The 15335-nt window shown below is 40.3% G+C and overlaps 1 protein-coding gene across 1 annotated transcript in view; it reads right to left on the bottom strand.

Moving 5' to 3' along the window:
- Nucleotides 1-15335, bottom strand: part of BLTP1 (bridge-like lipid transfer protein family member 1) — a 133849-nt gene that overhangs the window by 109558 nt on the left and 8956 nt on the right. The window contains 8 exon segments of the mRNA XM_039879550.1: nucleotides 1245-1336; nucleotides 2963-3041; nucleotides 3455-3611; nucleotides 5182-5332; nucleotides 7157-7236; nucleotides 9389-9582; nucleotides 9925-10006; nucleotides 12667-12853. Of these exon segments, the coding sequence (XP_039735484.1) occupies nucleotides 1245-1336; nucleotides 2963-3041; nucleotides 3455-3611; nucleotides 5182-5332; nucleotides 7157-7236; nucleotides 9389-9582; nucleotides 9925-10006; nucleotides 12667-12853 (1022 nt within the window).

The raw sequence follows: 15335 nt of genomic DNA, 5'->3' as shown, positions 1-15335 counted from the left end.
AACTCACGCACACCAGTGAATAATTAAAACTTATTTTCCCACTGAGCTGAACAGAAGGTCCCTTCGAGATCTTAATATCACTATGGCTAAAGGCCAGTGTCCACGGTTACATCCTGTTCCTTGAAATACTGAGCCACGATGCAGCCAGAAAACTTCAGAAACAACGAATCGGCTGTGACGCTGTGCCGCAGTGAACAGAGGCACAGCCAGCGTTCTTCGCTGCTCTGTGGGCGAGAGGCTCGGGCTCGGGGAGGGTGGAACGGAGTGCGCGCTGTGCCGGGGGAATTGGCCCCAGTGGCTCCTGCATTCCCATCTCGGTGCTTACAGACCTGACTGGGCATCTGTCGCATCCACCTGCCAAAGCTGGGCCATTCAGCAAGGGCACGGGCCACCTCACGGGAACAGCGCGGCTGCACGGCACTGCTCATCAGCAGCCAGCCAGCTCAGCAGTCAGTCAAATGCTGACTGTGCCAGCTGAATATGTACTTACAGTATTCAATATATTCTTGGTAATTGTAAAAATTTCCTCTAAATTTACATGCATATCATGTGTAAATATGCTTGTTTAGACAAGCAATTAAGGGCCTAATGATACCTAATCTTACGTAAAAGAACCCTCCCTGAATATTGGCCATTCTATAGAGTGGCTTTTGTTATTACTGTTACTGTTGTCGTCCCTAATTTAAAAAAAAAAAAAAAAACAATAATCGGTCTCATTAATGAGTCCCCAATCTGGAATTTTAGTCCTGAGCATTTCCATATTTTTTCCATTTTCAAGATGAAGCAACCCAGGGTATCAAGACTTTCTTCCTTTTCCTTTACTCATCCAGTAAAAAGCACAATGAATTATCACGCCTTGAGAAAGAACCCAACGGGGCCAGAGCACATGGTAAAAAACAATCTCATTGACAACACCAGGGAAGGTAGTCTAGCCATACAGTGAAGTTAAAAACAACATTGTAACAACGTTTCACATTTTGAAAGGCCAAAAACCCGCATCTCAGTGCCTCATCTTCACTCCCCCGGAGTAGGAGCACAGCAGCAGAGAGGCGGGGTGGTAGGGAAGGCCACAGCACCGGGAATCTGCTCCTGTCCCCAAAACAGGGCCAAGATCAGCTGGTGCTTCTTGAACAAGAAGATGGACCATTTGATGACTTCCTGGTCATTCAAATTTTATACTGAAATATTAAAACCAAATTTGCATTGTATGCGCACGAGCATATTGTCATATGCTCTGGACTCACCGCTAACATTTCTGCTTCTAGAAGTGCCCGGTACTGCATGCTGGTCGTGGCGTCGACATGTAAGAGCTGTCCTTTAATCGCAGGGGTATAACCTGGTAAGTGAAAACATAAAGATTAAGCCCTGAAAAACTCTGGACTGGAAACAACTCCCTCCACCACCCGAAGGAGAAACCCCTGAAAAATGGCATCAGTCACGGTAAGCGCCCCGGTGACAGGGAGCTCGCTACCTAGCAGGCGTGCTTTCTCATTTCAACAGCTCTGAAGGAAGAAAGTTCCAGCTTCATATAATGTCTATCATGACGGTGCTTTCAGTGCAAAACTACAAGGCCATTCTCCAAATGATAGTTCTCAGCTGTTTAAGATGACTCCCATGACCTCTCTTCCTCCACTGACTCAAGGGTACTGATGTTTATTGTTTTCAACTACTCCTTACGCAGTGACAGTCACCAAACCACATGGCCCATTCTGAACAAAAGCAGACAAGTTCAGAGTATTTCACTTCTTTTCTTGAAGTGAACCACTCTGTGGTGGTTGTTACATGGCTCGTCCAACAGGCGTCCTGCTCTGGGCATTTTTTTCCAAACGCCTGAATCTCTGAAAAGAGGTTTTAGATGTAGCTGAGTTCTACTTTGTTACTGTCTAAGACCTAGGACTATTTCCCCTTAGATAGTCATCAGACAAGCCATCTAACCCTTACCAAGAGCCTGACTGGGCTTTCCTTAGACCCCTAACTCGCCCACGATGCCACAAGCAGTGTGCTGTGGCACTTCCTGTGAATTCACAGGTGGTCCCCTCAGCCCTCAGGCGGCCCCTCTCCCCCGGTGCACCAATGACTGTACAATCATTGCTTCCTACTTGATAATCCGTTTAAAGATGGTAGCAGCACTCCTTCGGGTGAAGCTCTCTCAGTCCTGTGCACCCCCACTGCCCTCCCCAGCACTGTGTGTAACTACGGCTGTCCGCAGGATGCGGCCATCCCGCCCGCTGAGTGAGTCAGCCGGGCCTGGGGAACAGGCCTGGGGAACAGGCCTAGGGAACGCCAAGCAGCTGCAGCTGCCTCAAGACTCGGCCGGGTTCTTCTTTTAAAACTTGCTAAAATAAGGTTTAGTTCTCAACTAAAGAGCCCCAAAGCATCTCCTCTCAGAGAGCAACAGAAGAAACGTTCTAAGCAAACTATGCTCACTCTTAACAGAAATACAGGAAACAATGAAAGCATAGAATTTTAAGATTTAATTTAAAAATTTTCCCCTTTCTAGGTGCACAAATAATTATATAATATTACTGTTAATAACTACAGGCATATTAAAACATAACAAAAAGCTGAAAAAGAAAATCCCATTAATTAATGTCAGTTTATAGATTAACAAACGATTATTTATATATTTATTTCTCTACTAATTTTTAAAAATTTTTAAATGACAGTTGAGTCAATATTATATCAGTTTCAGGTGTACAACATAGCGGTGAGACATCTATGTCACTTACGAAGTGATTTCTGCTAAGTCCAGTACCCACCTGGCACTGTACGTAGTCATCACACTATTACTAACTATATTCCTCATGCTGTACTTTACCTTCCCATGACTATTTTCCAACTACCTATCTGTACTTCTTAATCCCTTCCCCTTTCACACCTAGCCTCCCAATCCGCTCCCATCTGGTGACCATCGGTGTGTTATGCTCATCATTTAAAACAGCAGACACTCATTGCAGCTTACCGTTTTCCTCAACTGTCATTGGAATATTAATTTCTAAATAGGAGCCGGCTCCTACATTTACATGTACAGCATTGGTTTCCTACCAAAAGAAAAAAATTAATTCATTTAAGACATTCATTATAACTCTACTCTCATCTTCACTTTTCAGCTAGTACCACATGAAAATAGAATCAACAATGATACTAAATAGGTGTAAAAGTTCCTAAGAAGAAAAGTTCAAATTTATACCAAAAATACACTAAAATAATTTGGCCAGATACAAAAGAAAAAATGAACCAGAACATAATATAAAAGTCTATTATTATTAACTTCTTTCTACTGCTTAGCATTTAATGAAAATGACACATAAACAATTATTGGGGGGGGAGGGGGTGTCAGGAAGCTCACAGAAATGAATCTAAGTACATACGGGACAAGTCACCGGAAAAAAAAACTGGAAAATAATGTTTAAATTTTAAATACTATTTGCTATTATATTATTTCAATAATTACCCTGTTTTTGGTAAAGAGCAAGTCAATTGTAGCATCTGCAATAATATTCATTCGCAGTTCAAAGGCGAGGATCTGGCGAGGTCCCCCAGGCTGTGCCACTTCGGAAACTTTCAAGACTTGATAGTCAGGTGGGAAGAAAAACTTCCATAAACAGTCTCTACATAAGGAGGTAGCAAGAAGAACATGTTATTCCAACAAAATTACCTCTGATAAGCGACCAAAATCAGTATTCTAACTTAACATTATCACTGCTCTCTCTCTTAACAATTAGACATGAAATAGAAAAAAATTCACAAAACACCTACTATAATTTCCTTTCAGTAAAACGAAAGACTGTTTTCTCCAGTGTTTTATACTTTCAGACATCAGTAAGCTCCAAGCACTTAACGAATATACTGTTAATTAAGACACTGATTAGACGAAATGCTCACTGATCCAGCATACCGTGAGGGATGGAAGGCGGCCTACGGCTGTCGAATTTCCGAATGGCGAAGTTGCTCGACTAACTTTAAGCAACGTCTACTTACATAAAAATTTAGATGTGCCCTTACAACTATTGATAAACGTCCTCTCATTTGTTTAAAACTCTTCAATAAATAGAAAGATGTTCGTTATACATTAAAAATAAGAATTACTTCAAATTAATAAAAAGACTAAAAAATAAAAAACCTTTCGGACACACTCCATTACCTCCAGGGTAAAGTCTGTATTTCTTACCTTCTCACACACCTCCTAAGGACCTAGAGAACCTACAGGACGATGCCCCCGCCTCGGTCATTTACCCTCCTCTTCCCTCCCTGGCTAACTCTTACTTACGTTTCAAAGCTCAACTGGCATGTTCTCTCTGGCAAAAAGGCTCCCCCAATTCTTCTCCTCTAACCTTTAATATGAGTTAGGTACCTGTTATGGGCTGAGCTGTATCCCCCTAAAGATTCATATGCTGAAATGAAGTCCTAACCTCAGAATTTGGCCATGTTTGGAGATGGGTTCTTTACAGAGGGAATTAGGTTAGAATGAGGTCTTTGGGTGGGAACTAACCCAACATGACTGGTGCTCTTCTAACAGGAGGAAATTTGGACACAGAGACCTACACGACACACAGGAGGCAAGACCATGGGAAGAATCAGAAGATGGGATCCACGAGCTGAGGAGAGAGGCCTCTCCCGCACCCGCCCTCACGGCCTGAGGCGCAGCCAGCCCTGCTGACACCTCTTCTCAGAATTCTCACCTCCAGAACTGGGAGAAATTTCTGTTGCTTAAGCCACGTGGCCTGTGGTACTACGTAAGTTAGGGCAGCCTTAGCAAACCAACAGAGTATCTTTCTAAATTTTTCATCAAGATTTTTTATTTACCTCTATTATAGCACATAATAAACCTCTTTTATTTCTTTTTCCTCCACTAAAACTAAACGATATATGTCTTTTATCTCTGCATCTGCATAGCCCTAAAATAGCCGGCATATTCGTTGATTAAATACAAAAGAAAAAATGAACCAATAAATGCTGTTCATTCACCATTTTTCTAATGAATCAGCTCTTCCTTTGGAGCAAACTTGCTTATGCCAATTTCTCTACAAATAAGTTATTATTTGGATTAAAACGTCTAGGGATATCTTACCTTGCCATAATGAAATAGCTTAGAAAAATATTAAGCTAGTTTTAATAAACATTATACTAATAGCTCAATACATTTGAAAGACTTATTAGAAATATAATTTACTCAAGTACCTCTGCCTGTCGGCCCACGGCCCATAGTTGAAATCTGTTCCTTTACCACAAACTATATCCAGTCCCCAACATGGAGGCAAATCTTGTAATTTGCAATCTTCACTGCTCATTTCTCCTTCAATATTTTCTTCTGTTTCTTCTGGAACAAGTCCTACATTGCAGAATATACGATATAAATGCAGTTACTTAAAATAACCATTAAAAAGTTTCTTTAGCAGCTCTAAAAAATTTTTTGTCTCAGGAACACTTTACACTCCTAAAAATCATTGAGGACCCCAAAGTAGGTATTTTTGTATTATCCTTATCAAAATTTACCGTATTCAAATTTTAAATTCAGCAATTTTTTAAATTCTGTGATTTTAAAAATAATAAACTCATATTTCATATAATGTATAAAATTTAATAAAAATATAGAAAATATATTTTAATAAAAACTAAATAAAATTTTAATTTCATTTTTAATGAAGATATTTTTTAAAGAAAAATAACCATGTTTTCTAAAACAAATTAATTTAGTGAGAGTGCTGGCATGGTTTTTATTTTGGCAAATCTCTTTAACGTACAGCCTAAGAGAAAAGTGAATTTTCATAGATGCTTATGCTGTTACTGAGAATTTGAGGAAAACCCAGCCTCACACAAATAGGACAGAAAAAAAAGGAGCATTTTAGTAGCTTTTTCTGCTAGTTCTGGTATTCTTCTTTGACATTATACCAAAATTCAACAAGTGGTAGTTTCCTAAAGGTTAGCTGCAATGTGGAATCTGAAACCACGTGGCTGAACTTTTCACACCCTGATACATTAAAGTTTACTGATCTCTCATGTGCTCTCAATAAATCTTTTGATCCATGGCACGTCTTTGTAATATCGTACATTGGTCATTTGGAAAAGATTGGTTTGCTGAGACAGGCGTATTTTTTTTTCCTAATACTGATAAATTTCATTATGAAACTAAAAATCATATTTGTTAATATCACTGAGGGGGCGGCGGGGAGGGTCTCATCTGAAAAGTTGTCAAACTCAGGCAGGCCCAAATTTTTCCAAAATTCGAATTCTCACACAAAAGCCTGAAACCAGTTTGTCTCTGGCTGCTCCTTTGCGTCAAACTGGTGTCCTGGGAAAAGAACAAACAGCTCGGCTTGCGACTCAATCACACAGTGCTTTTCCTCAAGACGCGAGTGCACTTTGGGTCACGGCAGAAGTGCATCATGCATACCTGGCATTTCATCGCACTAAATGTGAAAAAGCTTACTCAAGGGTCAGGATTTGATAAGAATTTCAACTGTTTATCGAAGACTTTCGAGGGTGACGCCGGCACGTGCTGTTTCACTGTGGACGTGGCGTCCGGGCACGGTCTGCAACCACTGCCCAGACGCGCCCCGAAGTTCCCGCAGCTGCCCTCGTCACTGCTCTGGCGCCACGGCGCAAACGCCGACATGGCGAGAAAGCAGAGAGCATCCTAGTTTTATTTTTAAGATATTCAGACCTCACAAACCCCCTGAAAAGTATAAAGAGAACAGAAGTCGGAAAAAGGAGGCTAAAAATCCAATGCCTGGGTACTTTTACAAGACTGAAGCCGCCGGTGAAGCATCGTAGCTGGATTCTAATTCTGAACTTGAAGCCTCAAATCTACGCGCTGAGATATTTTTTTCCTAAGCTAACATGAACTGTCTTCACCATCACCATATTCTCAGAGGTTTCACTCATGGTCATTTGCATTCACAATTCTGAGGTATATTTGTGAAAATGGAATTTGAAGGATAGATTAATATACTGTTTTCTTCTGGTCTGAGGTACTAGTTACATATAACTTTTGACAATGACACATATTTTTTAGGCAGGCACTCTTACAGCCACATTTACCACTTCCTGATGTTTATTTACATTCTAAGTAAGGAGACTTGAAATAGTATTAGATAACCCATTTCACAGAAGAAACAGAACTGTAGCTGTGAATCACACTTTCGGAAAGCGCTACCTGGCTCGTCCATGTAGTAGTAGATGTCGACATCGTTTGACTGCATCACCACGAAGCCTTCTCCCATCAGCCTTGGTGGTCTGTAAGGGAGGCAAGGCAAACTGAGCACACCTCCAGAACACAAAATGTCCAGTGCTCTAACTAATGGTGGTTAACAGGCGAAAGAAAAAGGAAAAAAGAAAAACTAAAAGCAATCAAGTATAGCATCATGAAAGGGAAAACATCTCTCATACAGATAATAAATTTGTCCACAGACCAGAGGTCCCCAAACTTTCTGGCACCAGGGACTGGGGCTCCTATGAAAATCTACCACCTGATGATCAGAGGCGGTGATGCTGGAGATGGGGAGCAGCTGCAGACACAGATGAAGCTTCGCTCACCTGCCGCTCACGTCCTGCTGTGTGGCCTGGTTCCTAACAGGCCATGGACCTGTACCGGTCCACAGCCCAGGGGTTGGGGACCCCTGCCTCAGACTACATAATAAAATGGTTTGAAAATTTTAATCAGCAAATTAGTTTAAGGAAAAAAAATTTGTTTTGCATTATTCATTGTAAATTTTTAATGAGAGAAATCAATTTAAAGCTAAGTTTAATTTAACTAAATACAATGGAAGGACAATGATCACCATAATCATAGTCTGCATTTGCAACAATAAATTTAAAATTAAACTTAAAAATTTGACCATAGTATATTAACACTACAAAACTGAATAAGAAATATCATTTTATATATCTGTTAAAGAAAGCACTATGATCTTGCAGAAATATTAAATAATGTCACTTTTCTTGTTAACAACTTTATATTACCTATTACCAAGAATATTTAGTTGATCAACTTGAAACAAATTTAAAACAAACATCTTGAACACAAATTCTGGCATGTTTCTCTACAATCGATCCCCACAAACTGTTAACCCTTACTTGCTTTAACAACTTTTTTCTTTGCCAGACACTACAGTATCTTTCTTCCATATCAAAATAAATTTTTCAATCATTAGATAATATATACAAATTCAGAAATCTTTTTCTAATATGTATTAAGTCACAAAGGTTAATGTTTAATCTCATAGTTCAATTTTCACTTTTAGAGAGTGAAAATTACAATTTTAAATATTTTTACACAAATTAATAGAACACTTTTTCATCTTACTCTCTAGTAATATTCATAGTAATCCAGATTTATTTATTCAGTATTACAACTTTCACCCATAAATACCAGGGACTACACTGTTAATTGATTTAACCGGAGCCCTGAGTGCAGAGCCCACATTCCAGAAGATGCTGACAAAGTCCGTGGTCCTGCAGGGCGAGACCAGGCAGACCCGCAGCCTCCCGAGTGCTCCAATGGGGGACCCCTCTGTCATTCTAGCCAGACCCCAGAAAGTATAAGAGCAAAAAGTTGGCACTAAAAGGAACAATCCTGCTTTTCATGACCTCAGACACTTTGTTACCTACACACAAAGACAAAAGCTGGGACACAGTGGGAACTCATCATAAGAATCTAAATCACACAAATCCAACCACGGCTTCCTTCACGAAAAGAACAGAGGCTGCAACTCACAAAGATTACGAGCCCGCATCCCACCATCAGCGTGTGGCCGCGAGTCGGGTGGGAGTTCCGTGTCTGCTGTGCCCTCGGTGTCCCAGTCCCTCCTAGGGAAGCACCCACCACACGAGGGTGAGTCCCACCGGCGTCACTAATTCGCCCTGTCTCCTGATGCAAGCGGCGACTTCCCGGAAGTGAAACAGATCTGGACAGCTGGTGGGACACTGACGGGCCTTAACCGTCAAGCACGCCCCTGACTCGCCAGGCATCCAAGGTCATTTTGATTCAATTTTCAACTTTTCGTTAACTCAAAATGGGACTCGACTATAATTAATTTGTTAAATTTACTATGTATCCATCCTTTCTGGAAATAAAAACCTACCACTAATGTGTATTTTCAATATTAAACAGCAGGCCTTAATTGCCCAAAGTAAGTTTCCCAAATACAGTGAAAAGCATAAAAGGGTAAAAACAAAATTACAGTTGTTATAGAAAAATATTTAAAATGAGAGGTTACCAATGGGCAGCACATCCACTTCCCTTATGAGGCATGACTACCCCGTTAATTGAAATATACCTCATCATCGCCGAACGTGTAGCGAAGAAATTAAAAGGATGCTAAACGTGCAACTGATGTCTGCACTGGACATAAAGGAGTTGTCTGCTACTTTTAGGAAACTTTCTTACTCATCGTTTTGAAGACCAACGTATCTGGGACTAGGAACAAGCATGACGCGGACATTCTCGAGCTTCCCCTTCACAATATGCATGAACTGGTCCAGGCGGCTGGAGGGCGGCTTCGTGGTGTACGTTAAGAAAGCATCGTCGAAGTTGATGCACAGAGTCTGAGGCTGGTGATGGTTCCCGAAGGCCAAGCGCCCCTGGAAGCACATAGAGACGCTGTGCCGCACAGTTCAGACCGCACGGTTCCCTACACAAGCGTTTTCAAGCAATGACTCAATGATTTCGCTTTACAACTATACATATTTAAATTATTCCACTGAAAGACCTGTGTTTAAAGAAATTTGAAGCACTTGTAAATAAATAGCCTTTCGGGTCTAATAAATTTGTGCTAAAATGGTATTAGGGTTAAAATAATTCTTTCACTCCTTATGAAAACTGGAATCAAAAAAAAAATTATTTTCTTAAGTGAAGATTATTTTTGCAAAAATAAAAGTCTGTTATTAACCCACGAAACAGTAATTGTAGCAGAATTTACTTACTGTGCTCACATTGACTTTTATGACTGGAATAAGTGATCTCCATGAAGATGTGGGGTCTTGAGATTCCGTTTTTACTTTAACTCTGAGAAGAAAAAATAAAAACAGACATATATAAGAAAAAAACCCGCAGATACAGTTGACTTCCTCACAGTACACATTGTTAATACCAGCCGGACTTTTCCAAATACATCTAAGGACTGTTCCAGTAAACAAAACAGTGACCATCTAAGAAGGTACTAGTAATCCTAAAATGTTTGTTGCAATGCCCTCCATCACGTGTCGGTTTTCAGACTGGCAAGATATAATAACAAAACTATGTCTTTTAGATGTTTTAATATTAAAAGTATAAATTATGACATGCTGTCATTACATCTTCCATTATGCCCGTTAACACTATAATGCAACATTTTACAAGACAGGCAAAAATATTAAAACAACAAATGACTAAGGTACAAGTTACTTTGATGTTTTCTACTGTTTTAAGCACTTCTGACAACTCAGCTGATCCTGTTCCTTCCCCAGTCCCACCACTTTGTACCAAAATAATGTCCTCCCAATAAAATGACAGGCCAAAAGAAAAAAAAAAATTGCCCATACACAAAAATTTAAGAAATGAAACTTTCATAGCAATTCACTAAAGAGTTCAGACAAAAACATATCCCTTAATATAACTCGGTGACTCCTAAATCACACTTCTGAGGCCACCCCCACTAAGGTGGCCCCAGGGCTTAAAAATAAATTCACTACCTCCCCAAACCTCCTTTCTCTAAGGCTCCCTGACGGAGCAGGACAACTGGTTAACCTAGAAATGTGGCCTCACAATGTCTCATCCCCTCACTCATTCTCCACATCTAATCCACCCTATCTCAGGGGCTCCTTTGCCCAAGTACCTCCAATCCATCCACTCTTCTCCCTTCCCCTTCCTACCAACGCAGCAGGTGACCCTCTCTTCCCTGAATTGTTACGACACCCTTCCTGGCCTCCCTGCCTCCTCCATTCTCATCCCCTCCGCTCACGCCGCAGCGTTACTGGCCTGAAGTAAAGCCAAGTGTTGAACACCTGGACCCTGCAAACCATTTTAGTCTAATGTGTCCCCTCAAGTGGTCCGCTCCAGCATCGGCAAATAACTTCTCTATTGCACAGGACGTTTCTCCTCTAGGGAAGACTCGTCCTTGCTTTCTTTGCCTAACCCTGTCACCCTTCAGGTCCCAGCCCTCCCTGACCTGTGTGTGCCCACGGAATATTATTCCTGTCCGTATGGTAACACTTCTGGCACTAGAATTTCCTATTAACTATTCTAACTCCCATACTAGGCTACAAATTTCCTCAAGGCAGGACAGCTGTCATATTCCCAATACTCACAGTACCTCAGCTCAATGCCTGGCATTGAATATTTAATATTTAATTAATAATAAATGTCCTCATCATCTATGTAAAAACCTATTAGATATGTAGGTATGTAAGGCTCTTCGACATTCAAAAATCAATTAACATTAACCAGCTAAAAATGAAAAATCAAATGATCATATCAATACATGCAGAAAAATCATTTCACAAAATCCAACACCCATTCATGATTAAAATCTCTCAGTAAATTAGGAATAGAGGGAAGCTTCCTCATCTTGATAAAGAACATCTGCAAGACACCCTCCAGTTAACATCATACTTAATGGTGAGAAACTAGAAACGTTCCCACTAAAATCAGGCACAGAGCAAGGATGTCCCCTCACCACCCCTTTTCGACTTTGTATTGGAAGTTCTAGCTGATGCAATAAGAAAAATAAAAGTATATACATTAGAAAGGAAGAAATAAGGCTTTGTTTGCAGAAGACATATTAGTCTATGCAGAAAGTCTAAAAAAACTGATCAAAAAAACTGTTAGAATAAGTGATTACAGCAAAGTTTCAGGATACGAGGTTTACAAGTCAATCACTCTCCTCTACACCAGCAATGAACACGTGAAATTTGAAATTAAAAACACAGTAACATTCACATTAGCATCACAAAAACAAAATACTTAGGTATAAAGTTAACAATACATGTACAAGGTCTACGTGAGAACCACAAAACTCTGATGAAAGATATCAAACTAAATAAATGGAGAGATAGTCCATGTTCATGAATAGGAAGACAGATATTGTCAAGATGTCGGTTTTTTCCAAACTTGATTTATAGATTCAGTGCAATCTCAATCGAAATCCCACCAAGTTATTTTGTGGACAAGTGATTCCAAAGTTTATACGAAGAGGCAAAAGATCCAGAATAGTTGACACAATATAAAGGAGAAAAAGAAAACTGGAGGACCGACACCACGTGACTTCTAGCCGCACTGTAAGCGACAGTAACCAAAACAGTGAGGCACTGGTGACAAAGACAAGCCATGCAATGGGACAGTGCCCAGAAACAGACGAAAGCACGTATCTGCACATGCACCTTCAATCTGCATGTGCATGTGTATATTTATGTATGTGCATTCGAAAACATAAAATACAACTTGATAATAGTAGCTATCAATATGGAAGGAAGTAGGGCTGGTGAGCAGGAGAAGAGGACTTTTTTTTACATGACATAATTCTGTATTGAATTTGTAAAAGAATTATAGAATTATTTATGTGAATAAAAGTCTTAGTTAATCTACGAAGAAAGATTAGGCTGTGATTAGATGAACAGCGTCAAGGATATTCTAATGAAAGCAAATGTTTAAATGCTGGACGTTAATAAAATTCGAGTATGACAATGAACCTTTCAATTTTGGACTGGGTTCTTGTTCTTCCATTTTCCCGTGTTTTATCATCCTCTTTCTTAGGTGGAATTATTGTTGGCTCCAAACCAAACATTTCTTGAAGACGTCCATAAAGATCCGAACGATTATAGACATGAAATTCAAAGTCATTGACTGTGATGTATAATCTGGTTTCTGCCTTCGGATCTAAAGACACCAATTACAAAAAAAGCTCTTAGTCAACTTTAAAACATTAGTAAAAATTTCTATCAAATCTTTTTTCACAGCTATAGTAACTCAAATTATTTATTTTAAAACAGAATTCTATGATAAAGAGAATTATTTTAAAAATATGTAAAACACTGGCAAAAGAAAGGAAAAAGTTGATGTCACTAGAGCATTTTAATTTAGCATTCTAAAATAACAGTGATTAATAAACCCACATATAAAGGGATAGATGTTCCCTCCACTGAGGAAACAATCTCAGAGCATCACAGGTCAACCAAGGACAGAAGGCAGTCAGCGCTTTCTTTTGTTATGGACCAGATATGTGGTTTTTGAGACTTCTTTTTAAACCTTTATCCATTTTTATCCCTATAGAACAAACTCAACTGAAAGACAATTAAAATGAGATATGACCAGTTAGAGCAGTTTAGTTTTTAAAAGGGGTAAAGAGAATTGTTATTAACTTTCATTTTAGTTTAACTGTGGTTTAAATTGTTATTAACTTTCATTTTAGCTTCGCCGTGGTTTAAATATGCAGTGCATGCCTGTGAGAAGGCACCAAATTCCACCAAAATTAATTTCTTCTCAATTATTAGCAAAAAGGCATATGATACGTTAAATACTCTAAATAAGTATGAATTTTAGTTTAAACAAATGAAAAATACACTGCCACTCATATTTCAAAAATAAAGTAAGGAAAATAAATAACATTCATTTTTACATGGCAATACTTATAGCTCTACTCATCTTGGTGTTTTCATTATTTCCTAAGATAATTGATAAAAAGGAGATAAACCTAATCCTTCAAAAATCTAATGTTTTGGAGCTGTAACTTTTCTGGTATTTTTAAAATGTCTCTTGACCTATGTATTCTATTTCTTCAGATTTATCACATGACTAAAAGCTAAGACAAGCCCCTAAACTATGATATCAAGGGTGTTTACCCCTTTTTCTTGCTGTAGGTCAAATTTTTTAAAAGTAGGAAATAAACTAGTTTTTAATACAAATGAGTACACAAAATACATATGCATTCTAAGACTTGATAATAAATATCATTACCCACCTTTTACATAAGTAAATCAAACTCTAGCCCTCATTGGGTATAAACCATTTCCTTGGTAATCATCCAACCCTCTCCCTAAAATGCCAGAGTCAAACTCTGATGTCTAAGAAACGTCCCCCACTTGACACATCCATCTCATCGGCTGATTTTCCCACGCGTACCCGTCCCGTGGCATCCCCCAGCTTCTCAGCAGCAAGTCAACCTTTCCCACTGCTCAGGCCAAGAATCTGACTGCTCCTTCTCTCTTCCCTGCCCCGGACACTATGAGCAACTCCTGTCAGCTTTTCCTTCCACATAGCCCCACACTCCAACCCCTCCTCACCGCTCTGGCCCAGGTCGCCATCGACTTTCACTTCTGATGCAGCACGACAGCCCCCACCCAGAGTCCCTGCTTCCGCCCTTACTCCCCTCTGACTGTGCTGTCCGCACTGGCCAGACCTTCAAAACAAAGAAAAAACAAATAAACCTAGCTAGGGTCACGTCACTCTTCTCTTCTCTCACGTTCTAGCGGCTTCTCCTCTGCTCAGACTAAGAGCAAGGTCCTGTAAGCGACGTCTAAAATCCTACAGACTCACGCTCTTCCCTCCTGATGCTCACTCCGAGCGAGCGGCCCCACTTCTGGTAACGACAGGAACACGGCGACCAGGACACGCTCCTCCGGGACCGGCACAGTCACTCGCCTCCTCGCCCGCTTCGTGTCTATCTATCCGCTACCAGTGCAGCCTTTCCTGACTTCCCGTGTGGCTTGCCCCGCACCCTACCGACCCGGCCCTCCCCCTCCTCATTCCTCCATGCTGTCCACAGTCACCGGCTGCTCTGAGTCCCTCCCACTCAGCTGCTTGAACGGGGGCATCCGTCAGAGGAGGGACTGGATCCCTGGCGCCTAGAACAACTTAGTATAGGGAAGGGCTTGTTTGTATGGCGGGAAACAGCGCGCCTACTACAAGTCCTACCGCTGAGTAAAACTAAAACATCCACAAATGGATCTCTGACTTTTCGACAACCCGATGTGTAAAAACATAATAAATGCAAAGTAGAATCTTTTTCTATTCCCATATTGATCTATCCAAGTAAGAATCGATTATCATAAATCCTTCAAGGTCATAAACAACTCAATCACAGTTTACCCCGAAACTCATTTAGGTCATGGTTTTGGTTTTACTTACAGAACAGTTTAATATAATCCTTGAATACAAATGCCTTGATCATTAGGATCAAGACTGTCCAGACTGGTGGATGAGCTGCAGCAGCAGCAGCAACGGGGAAAATCAAGCGTGTGGACCAGCCCCTACGTGGATCCGTGGCCCCGCGGTGAAGAACAGACAGACAGTGGTCGCATAACAATGGAAACACGATTGCTCCCGATTTCCTCTCACCCGCTGGGTGTGTGAAACTGATTCT

Source organism: Pteropus medius, unplaced genomic scaffold (assembly GCF_902729225.1).
Source record: "Pteropus medius unplaced genomic scaffold, Ma_sr-lr_union100, whole genome shotgun sequence".
NCBI classification, from domain to species: domain Eukaryota; kingdom Metazoa; phylum Chordata; class Mammalia; order Chiroptera; family Pteropodidae; genus Pteropus; species Pteropus medius.
The sequence above is the reverse complement of the archived record's forward strand: the minus strand, read 5'-3'. Positions and strand labels throughout refer to the sequence as shown.